At 50.1% G+C, this 14,283-nt stretch overlaps 7 protein-coding genes and 1 non-coding gene across 8 annotated transcripts; 5 read left to right on the top strand and 3 right to left on the bottom strand.

Annotated features, from left to right (window-relative positions):
• Positions 1–1,405: 1,405 nt before the first annotated feature.
• On the top strand, positions 1,406–1,654 carry PFLUO_LOCUS2322 (uncharacterized protein; the record flags this gene model as incomplete). The annotated part of the gene is made up of 2 exons (XM_073779450.1): positions 1,406–1,447; positions 1,496–1,654. 2 exons carry the CDS (start codon positions 1,406–1,408, stop codon positions 1,652–1,654), a joined length of 201 nt encoding a protein of 66 aa, XP_073636403.1.
• A 2,116-nt stretch (positions 1,655–3,770) lies between these two features.
• On the top strand, positions 3,771–4,295 carry PFLUO_LOCUS2321 (uncharacterized protein; the record flags this gene model as incomplete). Its single annotated transcript, XM_073779449.1, has 2 exons — positions 3,771–3,858; positions 4,033–4,295. 2 exons carry the CDS (start codon positions 3,771–3,773, stop codon positions 4,293–4,295), a joined length of 351 nt encoding a protein of 116 aa, XP_073636402.1.
• A 1,156-nt stretch (positions 4,296–5,451) lies between these two features.
• Positions 5,452–6,629, bottom strand: PFLUO_LOCUS2320 (uncharacterized protein; the record flags this gene model as incomplete). The annotated part of the gene is made up of 2 exons (XM_073779448.1): positions 5,452–6,035; positions 6,599–6,629. 2 exons carry the CDS (start codon positions 6,627–6,629, stop codon positions 5,452–5,454), a joined length of 615 nt encoding a protein of 204 aa, XP_073636401.1.
• A 71-nt stretch (positions 6,630–6,700) lies between these two features.
• Positions 6,701–6,872, top strand: PFLUO_LOCUS2319 (uncharacterized protein; the record flags this gene model as incomplete). The annotated part of the gene is made up of 1 exon (XM_073779447.1): positions 6,701–6,872. A coding segment is annotated over one exon (172 nt), but the record flags the coding sequence as incomplete, so codon positions are not given.
• A 750-nt stretch (positions 6,873–7,622) lies between these two features.
• On the bottom strand, positions 7,623–7,708 carry PFLUO_LOCUS2318. Its single transcript has one exon. It is a non-coding gene; the product is annotated as a tRNA-Asp (tRNA).
• A 1,561-nt stretch (positions 7,709–9,269) lies between these two features.
• Positions 9,270–11,411, top strand: PFLUO_LOCUS2317 (uncharacterized protein; the record flags this gene model as incomplete). The annotated part of the gene is made up of 1 exon (XM_073779446.1): positions 9,270–11,411. One exon carries the CDS (start codon positions 9,270–9,272, stop codon positions 11,409–11,411), a length of 2,142 nt encoding a protein of 713 aa, XP_073636399.1.
• A 556-nt stretch (positions 11,412–11,967) lies between these two features.
• PFLUO_LOCUS2316 (uncharacterized protein) lies at positions 11,968–12,446 on the bottom strand (the record flags this gene model as incomplete). Its single annotated transcript, XM_073779443.1, has 3 exons — positions 11,968–12,020; positions 12,092–12,321; positions 12,406–12,446. 3 exons carry the CDS (start codon positions 12,444–12,446, stop codon positions 11,968–11,970), a joined length of 324 nt encoding a protein of 107 aa, XP_073636398.1.
• A 416-nt stretch (positions 12,447–12,862) lies between these two features.
• PFLUO_LOCUS2315 (Lyso-phosphatidylcholine acyltransferase) lies at positions 12,863–14,190 on the top strand (the record flags this gene model as incomplete). The annotated part of the gene is made up of 4 exons (XM_073779442.1): positions 12,863–13,061; positions 13,123–13,141; positions 13,222–13,314; positions 13,377–14,190. 4 exons carry the CDS (start codon positions 12,863–12,865, stop codon positions 14,188–14,190), a joined length of 1,125 nt encoding a protein of 374 aa, XP_073636397.1.
• Between the last annotated feature and the right edge of the window lie 93 nt (positions 14,191–14,283).

Raw genomic sequence — 14,283 nt, 5'->3', positions numbered from 1 at the left:
GAGTACGCGGCCACTCGACGGCCCGGCGTCCGAGCGGGCTATATCACCAAACTAGAACGTCGGCTAGTTGAGCTGGAGGAACGGGTGCAGATGCTAGAGAACAGCCCTAAAGGTTTGTAAAATTTTCTTGTACGACCAGGTATTGGGATATGGCCAAAGGCTCACACTAGGTTCTAGATACTCGTGTTTCTAACAGGGGCGTCTCAAACCCAGCAGTGGGTGAGTCAGGAATGGACTTCACACAGACTATCTATTCTCAAGGAAATGATTCAGGCCTCAGAAGCGGACCTATTTTTGCTTCTTCTAACAGAGCCAGCCCTGTCGACAACAACACACAAAGTGCGAGTACTGCTCAATTTGATCCTCTGTCATATCCGGTACTCTCTGAACTCTGCTCAATCTGGTTCAAGAAATACCATCCCTGGTTTCCGATCCTCCACCAGCCTTCTTTGACTGCAAGTTTACAAAACCTGGAAGGATCCGAAACATTGAGCCACTATCTCGTCATCAAGGCAATATGTGCCGTGACCCTCGTCCATTACGAATCGCATTTGGTGGGACCTCATGAGCGGCAACACTGGTCTGATACTTTACGAGACAATGTCTGCTCACAAGCTTTCAAGTCCGGCTCTCTGCAATCCGTCCAGGCTTTGTTGATTCTCTCCAACCTCGAATATGGAGAAGGTCGATTCGAGCAGTTTTGGAATTTAATTGCCTTATGCAAGCGGTATGTATATCCGGATCGTGTGGTTGTTAGGATATAGTTAACATCTTTCAGTATGGCTTCTCAGCTGGGTTATGGAAAGTTAGTAAAAAAGCAGGCGGACCACATCAACTCGTCTACATCGGTTCCTCCACGTCTACATCCTTTGTCCACGACGATTATCGACCGGGAAGAATGCATTCGAGCACATTGGATGTCTGAGATGCTGGACAGCATGTCAACGGTAGGTGTGGATTGGGATACTTGTGCTTCGCCTCCTATGTCAAATGGGATATTGCCCTGCAGCGACTCTCTTTGGGCATTTCCTGAGCACATCATTAACATTTGGTCTTTCGGCCAATTTCGTTATTCCTCGGCATTTTCACTCTGCATAATCCTCGCAACCAACGAACTATGGTTTGTCCATGGCTTTTTGCAAAAGCCGTGGGACTTGAGTGTACCGCACGACCGCAGCCTTTGGCAGACTGAAGCTCAAAAAATTGATGAAAGTCTGACAGCGTGGCGCGAAGAATTTGTTGCGGCAGTTTACCGGCTGATCAATGCAGAGTTTGCCGAGGAGGAACGCGCAGAGATGGATCCTAATATTGTCTTGACTAATTGTGTGCTAGACGAGTAAGTTACCTTCGGTTTCGCCAGATCTATCTAATGAAGGACAGGGCCGTCATTCTGCTGTTTCAACGAATGTCGACAATTCCGCGCGAGATCGACCCATCTGCAGAGCCGGTATGCATAACCGTTCCTCCTTAACTGCTTCGTAACTAAGCATAACAGTGGCAATATGCAACAAATCGATGCATATATGCCTGCGACAACATGGTCTTCAAAGTACGGCAAATGACAGATGAAGAGCTCAGCGTCAGCAACCCGCATTTGGTGCTTTGCTTTTTCACTGTCGCACGCTTTTATATTGGTGCGGATAATAATGTGTAAATTGTATGCGCTGACTGACAAGATCCAGTTTATGCAAAGACGGTCAATGCCGACGTCCCTAGCGGTGTTCGCTCAATGGCCTATGCACTGCTCTGCTCCGGAAAACGATGGCCTTTAGCTCTCCGCTACGAGAGCATTATACGCACCGCGATCTCCGAACATAGATCGCTGATTTCGGGGTCATCTCTTCCCTCTCGCTTCTATGACCTTCGTTACTCTACGCTAAACATTAAGGATGATCTGCGGGCCTGGTACGAAGATGGGCTTCACATGACCCCTCATATAACTGTATGAGGCAAAAAAGAGTGAATTGCCCTGTTAGAATTTTGTGCCACTCAATGCTGGCCGCAACATTCTCCGTTTTGGCCTTTCAGATAAATGCGGGGATCAAGCCGGGCCCCTCGGAGATTCTCCGGGCATAGTCGAAGAGATCGGGCCATGTCAATAAGACGCGGGAACTTTCCGAGTCGCTGTCGGGGCTACACGGCCCGCCCAGGCCAGGTCCGGGGATGCGCTAACTATATGTGGCTAAACATTATTTTGCGGGGAACCAATGGCGGGATCTGGGGATCTATAGAAAATCTGGGGTTGCGGAGTAAATTGGGTCAGCCTTGTCAGGAGCAGTGTCGGCCGGAAGCTTTAAATGGGTTCATGCCCTGTTATCCATCTCACAAATTCTCAGTTCATCTTACCAAGACCAGACATGTTAGACGGACGCAGTCTTGAAATTGTGCTTACGGCGGCAAATTCCGCCGCTCAAGCCTGGTATGGATATGATCAGGTTTGCGACCCACTTCCAGTGTCGAAAATGTCTGGGAAGGCTGATTAGAAATAGGGCGTTGTGAGCGGCATCCTCATCAGCCCGGATTTTATCAACGTCTTTCCTCAGACAAAGGTGTCGTCAATCCAAGGCATTACAGCCAGCTGCTTCTCCGTGCGTATATTCAGGAATTATGAATTTCTTGTAAACTCACCATTTTCTAGCTGGGAAATCTAGTAGGATGTTTATTGGCAGCCTGCTACGGAAATCGACTGGGTCGGAAGAACACATTGCGGACAGGATCGATCATCAGTGCTATTGGTGCTGTGCTTCAATTCTCGTCATACTCATTTGCGCAGCTAATTGCTGGGCGTGTGATCAATGGAGTCGGAAACGGTACGTTCAAAGATTCTTAATCATCCTCTTTCGTTCATACGCTTGTACTGATCTGTCTGGCGGGAAAAGGAATAACCAGTTCAACTTGTGGTGTTTATCAAGCCGAGTCCTGTCGAAGCGACCGCCGAGGCAAGCTATCCGTGGTTGTAGTTTGTCACAATGTAGTGTTTTATTGTGCAGCAACATGGTTAACCCTGGGATGTTCGTTTCTTCCTGGTGGTTACCAATGGCGGCTCCCCCTGGCTCTACAAGTACGACCCTCCTTGATGATTCTGAAAATGGCAACTAATAGTTTTAGCTCATTCCGTGCATGTGTCTCCTTTCACTCCTTCCCCTCATACCCGACAGTCCGCGTTGGCTGTTGATGTCTGGCAGAACCGAGCAGGGACTAGAGGCAATTCGACGGTATTCAGGAGAGGGGCTTGCAGTCGAAGACCGCATTGTTCAGAGTGAATACCACTCCATTGTGGGCGCTCTTTACATTGAGCGAGAATCCCAAATCTCTTTTACGCAGGTTCTTGCCCGCCGTGATAGGTCTGGGCACTTGAGACGAATGCTTCTTGGATGCGGTGGGCAATTCATGCAGGTACTAAATACACCACTATATTCCGTAAATGGGTATTTCCACTAACACTTGACTAGCAATTCAGCGGAATAAATGCTCTCAATTACTACTTTACGATTATTTTGATCAAAAATTTGGGACAAACTGAACTTCTGGCAAGAATCCTTACTGGATGCAATGCCACCTCATACATGGTTTCGTCTGCAATGGCCTTCTGGTTAATTGAAAGGTCTGGACGACGAATGCTGATGCTTAGTGGCCTCTCGCTGCAATGCCTGGCCTATGTGATGGTAGCCATCTCTATCGCCTTACTTAAGCAGGCCCCATTTCAGTGGGGTGTGGTGGCGGTTTCGTTTCTGTTCTTCTTTTACGCAGCATTTGGCTTTTCCTGGGGAATGGCTCCATGGGTATACCAAGCCGAGATTAATTCGCTTGCTATGAGAACCCAAGGAGCTGCGGCAGCGACAGCGACAAACTGGGTTCGTTGGATACAATGTTCACTTCCTGACTTGCTGAGCTAACGCTTTCTAATAGCTTTGTGGGTTTATTTGCACACAATTTACACCGACAGGAATCCGGAATATTGGGTATCGTTTCTACATTAGTATGACGCACAAATAACGAAAAGCAAATAAAGCCACTGACTTGTTCATTCAGTATTTGCGGTATTCAACATTACGTTCATACCAGTTGTCTACTTCCTATACCCCGAAACGGCCTGCCGCACTCTTGAGGACCTGGATGTCTACTTCGACCGCGACTCTCTCCACCCTACCATCATCCCGATCAATGATAAAATTGCCAAGCAATGCAAACGACCCTTGGAAGCTATTGAGGCAGAAGGTAGCCGTGTTGCTGCCACAAAAGCTATTGATTTCAAGGCCAGTACATCAGAGCACGTGGAGAATGTGGATGTGTAATTGATATTTGATACTTATGAAGCTTGGTCGAGTACGTGGAATTGACTTTCTCACGGAATATCAATAAGTCTGTCTATTCTTTGAAGTTATTTTGATGCACACGCCATAGATAGACGATAAATTCATGATATTTTGATTAAAAATAGAATTATCTTTCTCAGGCTATTTTAACATACGCAAATCCGTTCGATTTTGCCAATGATTACTGGGATATTCTTCAACAAATCCAATCAAAGAAAAGATAGTGAGAGAATTTTTCTACAAGCTAACGTCAGTTGTCTGATCACGTAGGCGTCTGTTTTTAGGTGATAGAGGCATAATAACATGCCGAATACTCAATGTATCAAGAGTAGTTAAGCCAATAGCCTAGATAGAGCTTGAACGGTCAACCTTCTTTTTGAAAATGGGGCTTACTACTCCATAGAGGAGTTTTTAATCCTTCAATATTAGCATATTAGTCAACGCAATGAATATTAAATAGGACACGTATCTCAGGCGCCCATAAAAGTATATTCAGGCGCTGCTGATGAATTATAGCCTGAATTAGATGTTGTGCCGTTTTATTAGGTCCAAGGAGAGAATCTTTTAGATGATTACATGTAACCCTATTCTTATTCTCCTGCCATCCACTTGCTGAACCATCCTCATTTTTCCAAAACACATTAACCCAGAAGCCCGGAGTGTATCTCCGGAATATATAATTTGAAATATTATCCGACCTTATCATATCCCGCTGGGGGGATGGTGGGTGGTGGGCGAGAATAATTCAATGGCAGGTGCTCATGGGAAGATGCAGCAGTATCCACTACACATATCATCTTCATAACCGCAACCCTCGATCTATCGGGTGCAGTAAGTCTGCTTGCTACCTCTGTGATATGGTACCAAATCCTTTATGCAGATCGGCGGCTTTGTGAAATAGACTTTGCCAGATGCGGCTTGTTCGATTTCCGAAAAAGCACAACAGTTTCCTAGTCGAGAATAGTCGAAGCGCAAAATTCAACTAACATTCTATCTAACGGCATATCTTTAGAGTGTTCGTTCTCAACAAGCAGACACAAAGCCGGACAGAAAAGCTCATCCATCGCATGACTAGACCAACATTGAAAAAAAAGAACCATCTAGTGGAGGGTAACAGCAACGATAATCTGTCCATCTAAGTCACATTCAATTCCTTCAGAAGGGCAGTCTTCCACTCCCCCAAGAACTGAGACACGAAACTATCTTCGTAGAACGCGTTATCAAGCGGCACTGAAGCTACCTCGTCCAATGCTGGGGTTAGGCGCGCCGCTTCTGAACCATCTAGCTGCACGTCTGCGGGTGGGCCATCTGCGATGATACGCAAGAACGCAGTCTGGAGGTCCATCAATCCGATACCGTCAATGCGCCAGTGCGGCATGCGAAAGAGCAACTCGCGCGTCTCTTTCAGGTAGTAGATTTTGAAAAGTGGTGATGGCTCCAAAGTTGTGTAAAGGTTGTCCGCAGAGCTCTTTGTAGACTCGACAATGAATGTCTCCTGTGCCCATGTCTCAAGTTCTGCAGGCGACGGAACAGTGTATACAAAGCGTGTACCGCTGTCGTCTGCCACAGCGGCGATCTGCGGATACTGCTTTCTCAGAGCTTTCCAAGCCTGCTGCACGTCTGCTGCAGAAGGGAGGCTTTCGAGCTTGATAGCAGACGAGATCAAATAATGCTCCTTATTCAGCGGCTTCCCGGCGTCCGCAATGGCGCGGAGAATTGCTCCAAGGAATCAAATTCTCGCTCATAGCGCTTGCGGGAGACTTGTCGCCACGGCATTGTGAGTGGAAGATCGAATGGCGCAATTGGAAACAGACTTGGCGCGCAAATTGAAGGAACACGGGGATGGCCTTATAGCTCTTACCAGTAGCATAGATAGCGCTTTTAGTATTGGCGTGGTGGCGGTTGTACTTGAGCCCGCTGGCCAAATTCCTAGGGCCCAAAATTGTGGCAGTAACATACTCGGTTGAGTTCTACCACGATGTGGTGAAAGGGGCCATATATATATATGGAAGGTCTAGAAGATGCATGAAGAATATGGTACGAAGTTTGTCAAATTTCACAACTCTCCTGCTCTGTCTCAGTTTCTCCCTATATTGAATCTTCCTACTCATAATCTCCTAGGACCAATTGTCCGCGTTAGCCCACATGAGCTACAATGCAATGATCCCGACTTCTATAGCACTATATACGCTCCTCTGCCAAACAAGCGCGATAAGTATGAGAAGTTCACTAAGTCCCCTGACTGCAACAATGCAACTGGGTTTACCGTAGAGCATACGCACCATCGGCTACGCCGAGATGCACTAGCTCCATTCTTTAGCAAACGCAATACTGTGGCCCTTGAGAGCAACATCAAGGACTATATAGATAGGCTTTGCGCAAAAATGGCCGAGCATCATGCCTTAAAGCAGCCTTTTAATCTTACTGTCGGTTCCCTAGCCAACGAGGCCAATTTTCCGGAGCCGCACTCCTTCGTCCCGGAGCGATGGCTAGTCAAGAACGAGAACGGAGAGGAGATAGTGCGTAGTGACCTAAAGAAGTATCTCGTGTCATTTGGTGGAGGCATACCTTACTATCTCGGGTCTAATATAGCGAACGCTGAGTTATATCTGTTGGCGGCTGCGCTGGCGATGCGAGTAGACCTCGAACTCTACGAGACTACTGTTGACGATGTCAAAATTCACCGGGACTGGACGATCCCTCAACCGAAGCCAAATACTAAGGGGGTGCGGGTGATGGTCCGGGATGTACATATGTGAGGAAATATAGCGACAAGTGAAGTATTGCTAGGTTCAAGTTCTCTCCATGTGTGGTGGACATGTTGCTTAAAATAGTTTACCCGTGCATTGTATAGTATCATAGAAGATTTCCGGAAAGAAAGTTCCATATTCATTCCGAGCAAGTGTTTCCGGGGTAGAATTAACTAGACTCTCGCCTGTTTGAGTAATGCTTTTGTTGCATTCCTCCATAGGAAGGGTAACTCAATATCAGCTACCCTTTTTTCTGCACCAATAGAGCGAGCAGAAATTGAGCACATTTTGAGTTTAAAATTGTCTGAATTGTCTGAAACGTTTGAAGAGACCCACAAAAGCGGGATCAATAGTTTTTGTGGGCTATATAGTACGGCAACAAGATGTTCCTGGCTGCTTTGATTCTTGCGTAGGCTAGTTACAGAAGTCCAAAAAAAGAACGGCGTAGCAAATGCTCCGCTAAGGATTGATCGTTACACATCTAACTAAACCCACTCATAAACATTAAAAAGAACAACTGAAGTTATGATAAAGAATAGCAAAGGCCTCAAAAAAACTCTCCCTCGGGGAATCGAACCCCGGTCTCCCGCGCTTCTCACTGTTAATGACAAGCGGAAATCATGACCACTAGACCAAGGAAGATAACCTGGCCGAGTTACTGCTCGGCCACTTGGTGCTGGACAAGGACTGCAGACGTTTTTATTATTATAAGCTAAATTGGCTCGGTGGATGGCGACGATAACCACTACAGGTTTCCGCGGAAACCTCGCCCAAGTCCAATCCTACAAGGCTAGAAATAGCCAGGAATCACTCCCCAAGTCATCTACTAATTTACTGTTTCTCATCTGGCTGATAAATGATCGGTCATGGGGTATTGGTGGTGCTGGTCATTTGACCAGATCCTGTCTCCGCCTCGGGCATACTGACCAGAAACTTGCGTAGCAATGACTGTGTTGTATCGAAGTTTACAATCCATGATTTGCCCGAATATGAGCGAATCCTCATAATTATAGGCACTGGAGCCTGTTATTGACGTTTTCTCCGGCTCCTGTCCCACGACGCCAAAGACACAAACATCTCATGTTTAGAATAGTCTCTGAATGGCCTCGACGCTGAATTTGAGTCACCCGGGTCCCTGCTAGTGTACCCTCTCCCCCTGCATGAGCGTCATCTACGGCGTTTGCCACCCAGAGGCCACTGCTTTATCATGCGGATACCCGCCAGGATGATCTAGGGAGAAGGATAAAGGCTCAACTATGTATCGGCCTTCTAATTGCCTGTTATCCATGATTATTACCATGCCCCGCCTCCGCCATCACAGACGACACCACTCCTGGCCTCACTGCGGTTCAGAAATATGCATGCGCGAGTCTCGTAGCGTCGAGATGCGCGTTTCGCAGCCAGGAACCGGAACTGGTCCTGCCAGCCATACCTCCTGGGCCTTTCAAGCCGCACCAACTTTTCCGCTGTTTGCCGAAGACGAGCTAGGCAATGATGCGGGCATCATCCGCTGACGACCGTCACGAATCCATCGTCTCTGGGCACGGCCGCCATTTTCAGACAGACATGGAATTGCGCGCCTACCTGCCTTTGCAGGTGAAGCACGGAAGCAAGTTCAAAGGAGCGCTCTGCGACGGCTAATTCGTCGGCCGCCTTTGGATAAGACCGAGTCACTTTTCATCACGCCCACGACTATGACTGCTGCGGATAAAGTATTGATACCTGGCTGGATGCCAACAAGGATGTCGGCACGACCATTTGCTGTTGGAGAAAAACAGCGCATTGTATTGTCGGCGGACGCAACTCGCATGGTGCATGAGAAGCGAGTTAGACGGTGCCAATCTGAGCAACCGCGTTCATGGAGAGAGCCTAGTGCTAGTTTGTGGACATTAAGAGGAGTAATTTATGGAATTAATTGGACCTGCTGTGCGGAGCTTGCTAGATACAGCTACTTTTTTCGCGCAGTAGATAGCGCAATCATGGCATCGAGGGCCCCAGTAACTTCCTTAATATCTTCGAACAAGGGCCCGCTTGATGCTCTCCATGTACTCGTCCGCCTACCGAATATGCCGTCTCAGTTCAGAGACAGCGGGCCAAAGAAGTTTGATAGAAAGTAAGCTAAAGATCGCACTTGCCTTCTAGCCCTAACATTTCCCCCCTTTTGTCCATATCCTTAGTCCTCCATCAGAGAAGGTCCGGTCTCATGGCGCCTTTGTATCTTCGACAGATCATTCACTCACTGACTCCAAATCCTCCCCATCTCCCCGAAGACACGCCCACCTCGTCGGCCCCGATACCCAAGCGCCCCAGCCCCGTGGTGTTTGTTGAGCTTTTCGCAATCACCTTTGCCATCTTCGTGCTAGCGGTACTGTTGTGGAAGATTGGCCGGTTCATCCGTTCCTTCAATAAGCACAAGGTGCTGCGCGAAGGGAAGCCTCCGACGGCTCGATATGCGCGAACATGGTACGGCTGGGTGCCTCTGAACACCCACAAACGGAACAAGAGAGTTTTCTACCGATGCTTTGCCCGGCTCCGAGAGTGGACAGCGTGGAAATCGACCAGGGCAGACTATCGCTGGGTGTGGTGGGATCCCGATCAGAAGGAAATGCAACGTCGTCGGCACGAACGGCGGTTTCTCAGATGGCTGCCCGAGTGGGTTCAGAGCTATGATTATAGCCCGGCTGATGGCTTCTGCCCTTCACAACTTTTGCCCACATGCCACGGTGCAAGAAGGGATCACAATGCAACATCGGGTTCTTCCATCGTCGCCAGATCCTTGAGAGGACCACACCTTGCCGACGCGATTCGAGATCTGCGATCTAGCGGTACTGAACGGCAAGGCGAAAGGCAAACTCCATTCTATCCGGATGTCTTCAGCGCGCCTGCAGTAATTGTTGATTGCGCCTATGATGAGGACACGCAATGCCAATCGTTGTGTACGAGAGCGGTGGCCGCTAAAGCTCGGCCATGCACGGACAATATCACTCTCTTTCAGTGTCCTCACCCTTCTTCTCGCAAGATGGCTCCGTGTGCAATCACTCACGAATACCGGTCTAGCGGACAGCCGAGGCTGTTGCTTGCACAGAACAATACCCAGCAACCGAGTGTGCCAGATGACTATCGACAAACATGGAGAAAGTCTCAACAGGATAGACAAACACCACAGCTGCCATCCCCGTCCCGTCACCGACGTTTACGCAGATACCGGGTGTGGTCAGCGAGGATGCAGATGCAAACAGAAAGGCCTCAGCGGAACTGGGCTGCACCTTCAGGCCCTCCCGGTAGCCCGATTACCGAGTTGCTGCCCAGCTGTACGTCGGATCGAGCTGTCGCCTCTTGCGCCTCAGACTCAATTCAAAGAAAAGAGTGCAGTGGGAATCAGTGGGAGTCGTGTGATAAAGTATACCGAGCGATTGAGGGCATGCTCATGCGACGACATACGCGGTTGCTGGCTTTAGACCAAGTGGGCTTTGAGACCACGAAATGGAATTCAGCACCCGCACGCGTTCACTTGTCGAAAGGGCCATTATCCCGAACCGCGGTGCCGTTAGAACATCCGGAATGGCAGCCAATGCCACAAACAAGAAGGGACGCGGATATCCTCGTTCCTAGCGAGGTGATGCACCTCGACAACTCAGCCTACAACTCCAAAACCTCCAAACGGCCACAAGCCTTACCGATCCCGGAGGGACCAAAATGCAAGGAGGACCTATGTGACTGGGAAGTCCGAATGATGCACAAGTTGGATCGAAAATTGGTATGGCTTTTCAATGAATTCACCCCCGGCCAAAAACCCTATCACTTTGCGATTCTCGCCAACCACTGGCTAAACAGGGAAACATGGCTGGTGATCGACCCGGTCTCGAGAGTTCCGATAGATGCACGCCGAGAATGGGGGGACCCTCGTTTCAACGTCCCATATCCCCCGCCAACTTTCAGCTCCAAACCGAAGTACCCCGTTGTCCCGAGGAAACAAACTCGCATTCCTCGCATCGAGTCATGGCGTGTGGCGGTCAATCAGCAAAGAAAGACGTCGGGCATTCGCGAGGCGCTTCGGACGGTGGAGCTATATGAAGAGTCGGCGGATGAGCCGCCAGACGGGCATATCGATCCGGCCTGTTGGATTTTGCGCAAACCTCCCCAGGGGTTTGAGATGTCGACGCGACAGAAAACTGCCTGGTATGAGGGGGGTGCCGGGTGGCAAGAGAAGCTCGACGACTGGCAGCATGTCCGGCATGGATATCTTATGCACAAGTTGATATATGGAGGCCGAGTTAACCGAACATGGTTTAAAGAGGCCGTGGCGCAAATCAACAAACCGCTCCGCTCACTCAGCCCTACGTGAAGGGGATTGTCTTTTCTGCTTTTCCTGTCTTGTGTCTGCATGGGGCGTCTGTCTCTCGCCAGCCCCAATACCTTTTTTTTGTGTCACTTCGTCATTCCTGTTGCGCATGAAAGCTGTGCACAAGGTTGACCAGGAGATCTGACAAAACATTGTTTTCCTGTTCGAACACCGGCGTCTCGTGCCGTTGATGGTGTTTGGTCGGAGGAACAATCCAACTTCTCGATCATTTCTTGTGCCATATCATTACCAAACGCAGCACTGTCAACCCACTACCTTATGCTTTCAAGACGGTGACCAGGCACAACCTTCCTGTGGACCTATTTTTAAAGGGTTGTTCGCAAGCAAAATGCAATTGTGAGCATGATCTAGATGCTGGGTAATGATGATACATGCTAAACCACCACCCGTATCGTAGTCGCGCTGCAAATCCACAAAGAAAAAAAAAAAGAAACTCCAGACAGACGCCCCCAAGCTAGTCCGAGACGGTCAAGATTGGGATGTATAATACAGATATCGAGGACAGAAGGATGGAGTCGACGCAACCAAGTTCTGCTGTTTAGAAACCAGGAGGATTCACCCGCTGGCTGACACGAGTCCACTTCGGCAGCTCTGGATAACTCAATTGTCAGTCATGCCTTGCCGCAAAAAAGAACCCAAGGAGGGGGAGTGTAAAAACGCACTGTGAATACTCTTCCGGTACTTCTTCTCCTTCTTATCGAAGATCGTGTACTTGTCCTTGGGCAACATCTCCTCCTCGCGCGGCATCTCGGCATACCACCGCTCAACAGCCTTGGAGGTCTGTCCGGTGCGCTGGAGGGCGGCGCTGATGGTGTCGACGACGCGGTCCACGTTGCGCAGGCGCTTGCGTTGGCGGGCTTTTTGGGGCGAGGAGAGGCGCCATGGGGTCTTCCTGTTGGAGAAGAAGTCGGTCCGTTAGTTCCGAGCGTTGGGTGGAAGGGGATCATGTGGCAGGGATTGAGGTCCGTAGACATACCAGAGAAGACCCCCGAGAAGGGATGAAGTGGGCTTGAACATGGCTGGCGGAGGATGTTGAGTATGTCGTGACGGAGATGGAGAATCGGAAGAAAATGCTGGCGGTGAGGTGGTCCGTGCGAGACAGTATAAACATCGATGGGCGGAAACGATGTCGAAGGACCGGGTCTTGACAGGTTACGGTTATGTTCGACGGTACTCCTGCAATGTCGTTCTTATTGGTGTTGCCATTACTATCAATTGCCATGATTCCTTTCTGAATTTCACGTCGCCCAATGCAAAGACCAGCGGCAGTCATGTGATTCCACCCGTATTCCGACCCTCACCACGTTCCTGTTCCTGCGTCTCTCGGGTATACGCAGACCTCCTAGAGGGAATCCGGGTCGAGGCCATCGATTCTCCGCTCACTCCCTCCCAGTCTATGGATGAGTGATCGCACTGCTCGTCCGCGCTGCACCATGGATTCCCATGGCACAGCCGACTCCCCCTCTCTCGCCTGGCGCGCAGCCACCTCCACGACCATGTGGGGAGTGGGCGGCCTGTGTCGCGCATTTCTTTCGTGCCTCACGCATGCCGAGGTCCATGGCGGAGAAGATTTCACCGCGCTCCTCGACTCACGGCATCAGCGGTCAGGTCGGTCAAAGGGGTTGATCACAGGTACGTTCAGAGAATGCGCCCAATGCAAATGGACGTGCTAATGGAGATCGCATGGTTACAGTATCGAATCATACCAGTGTGTACGTACGACCCGGTGGAACGGAAAATGACGATGCTTGGGGCTGAATGATGGCTGACATTGGGTGCGAAATTTGTGCAGCATGGACGATCCGCTGGTCTGGGGGCTGCTACCTTTTCGATTCTGGAATCGGCGGTGGTCATTCGGTAGCCATGATATCTGTTACCAGAATCGGTATTGTCCCTCCTCCCCTCTTGCTCCTCTCTGACGGCCGCTAATGAGAGGTGCCTTTACAGGCCACTTGCCTTTTTCTTCACCATGGGACAGGTCTTGCCTACGCACCGTCTCGTGCATTCGCAGTTCGGCGGTCTGGCACAGCCTGCCGTCACACAAGCGATCAGGTTATTGTCCAAGGGCCCCTTCCCCGTCGATCACCACCGCGCGACCCCAGACCGCCAGCATTGGAGTCTCCGAAACGTCTGCGTCGACCCTTTCTCCGACCTCCCGGTAGCCTACACAACCAACGGCGAGGACGCGCACCAAGCACCCTCGGCCTTCGCGTGCAATACCTACTCGTGGGTGCACATCTTCCCCGAAGGCAAGATCCACCAGGCCCCGCGGAAAACAATGCGTTACTTCAAGTGGGGAATCGCGCGGCTCATTCTCGAAGCCACCGAGTGTCCGGACGTGGTGCCTATGTGGATCGAGGGGTTCGACGAGATCATGCATGAAAGTCGCGAGTTCCCACGGTTCCTGCCACGACCTGGGAAACATGTCAGCGTGACGTTCGGCTCCAAGGTCGACTCGGACGCGGTCTTTGGGGATATGAGGTCGCGATGGCAGAAGCTCAAGGCCAAGGCTGAGGCGGCCGATCCCCAATCGCGAAATCTTCCGCTTGGTGTCTTGAGCGAGGAGCTGCTGAACAACCAAGAGGCCGTGGAGCTCCGCAAAGAAGTCACGATGAAAGTGCGAAACCTCGTGCTGGAGGTCCGACGATCGCGCGGCCTGCCAGACGAGGATCCTAAGGAAGGACTAGTCGAGACCTGGCTTGAGGAGGGACCCAAGCGTGAGGGCCACATGAAGGATGATTCCTGGGTTCGAGATATCTGAGGAACGAACCCTGTTGTATAGCACCACCATTGTACATAACCAAGTCAGTGTAGATAGAGAATAGAAAGACGTGGGGGCGATAAGCAACCCTCC

This window comes from Penicillium psychrofluorescens (genome assembly GCF_964197705.1).
Source record: "Penicillium psychrofluorescens genome assembly, chromosome: 2".
Classification (NCBI taxonomy): Eukaryota; Fungi; Ascomycota; class Eurotiomycetes; order Eurotiales; family Aspergillaceae; genus Penicillium; species Penicillium psychrofluorescens.
Note: the sequence above shows the minus strand (reverse complement) of the source record. Positions and strands in the feature narration are given on the sequence as shown.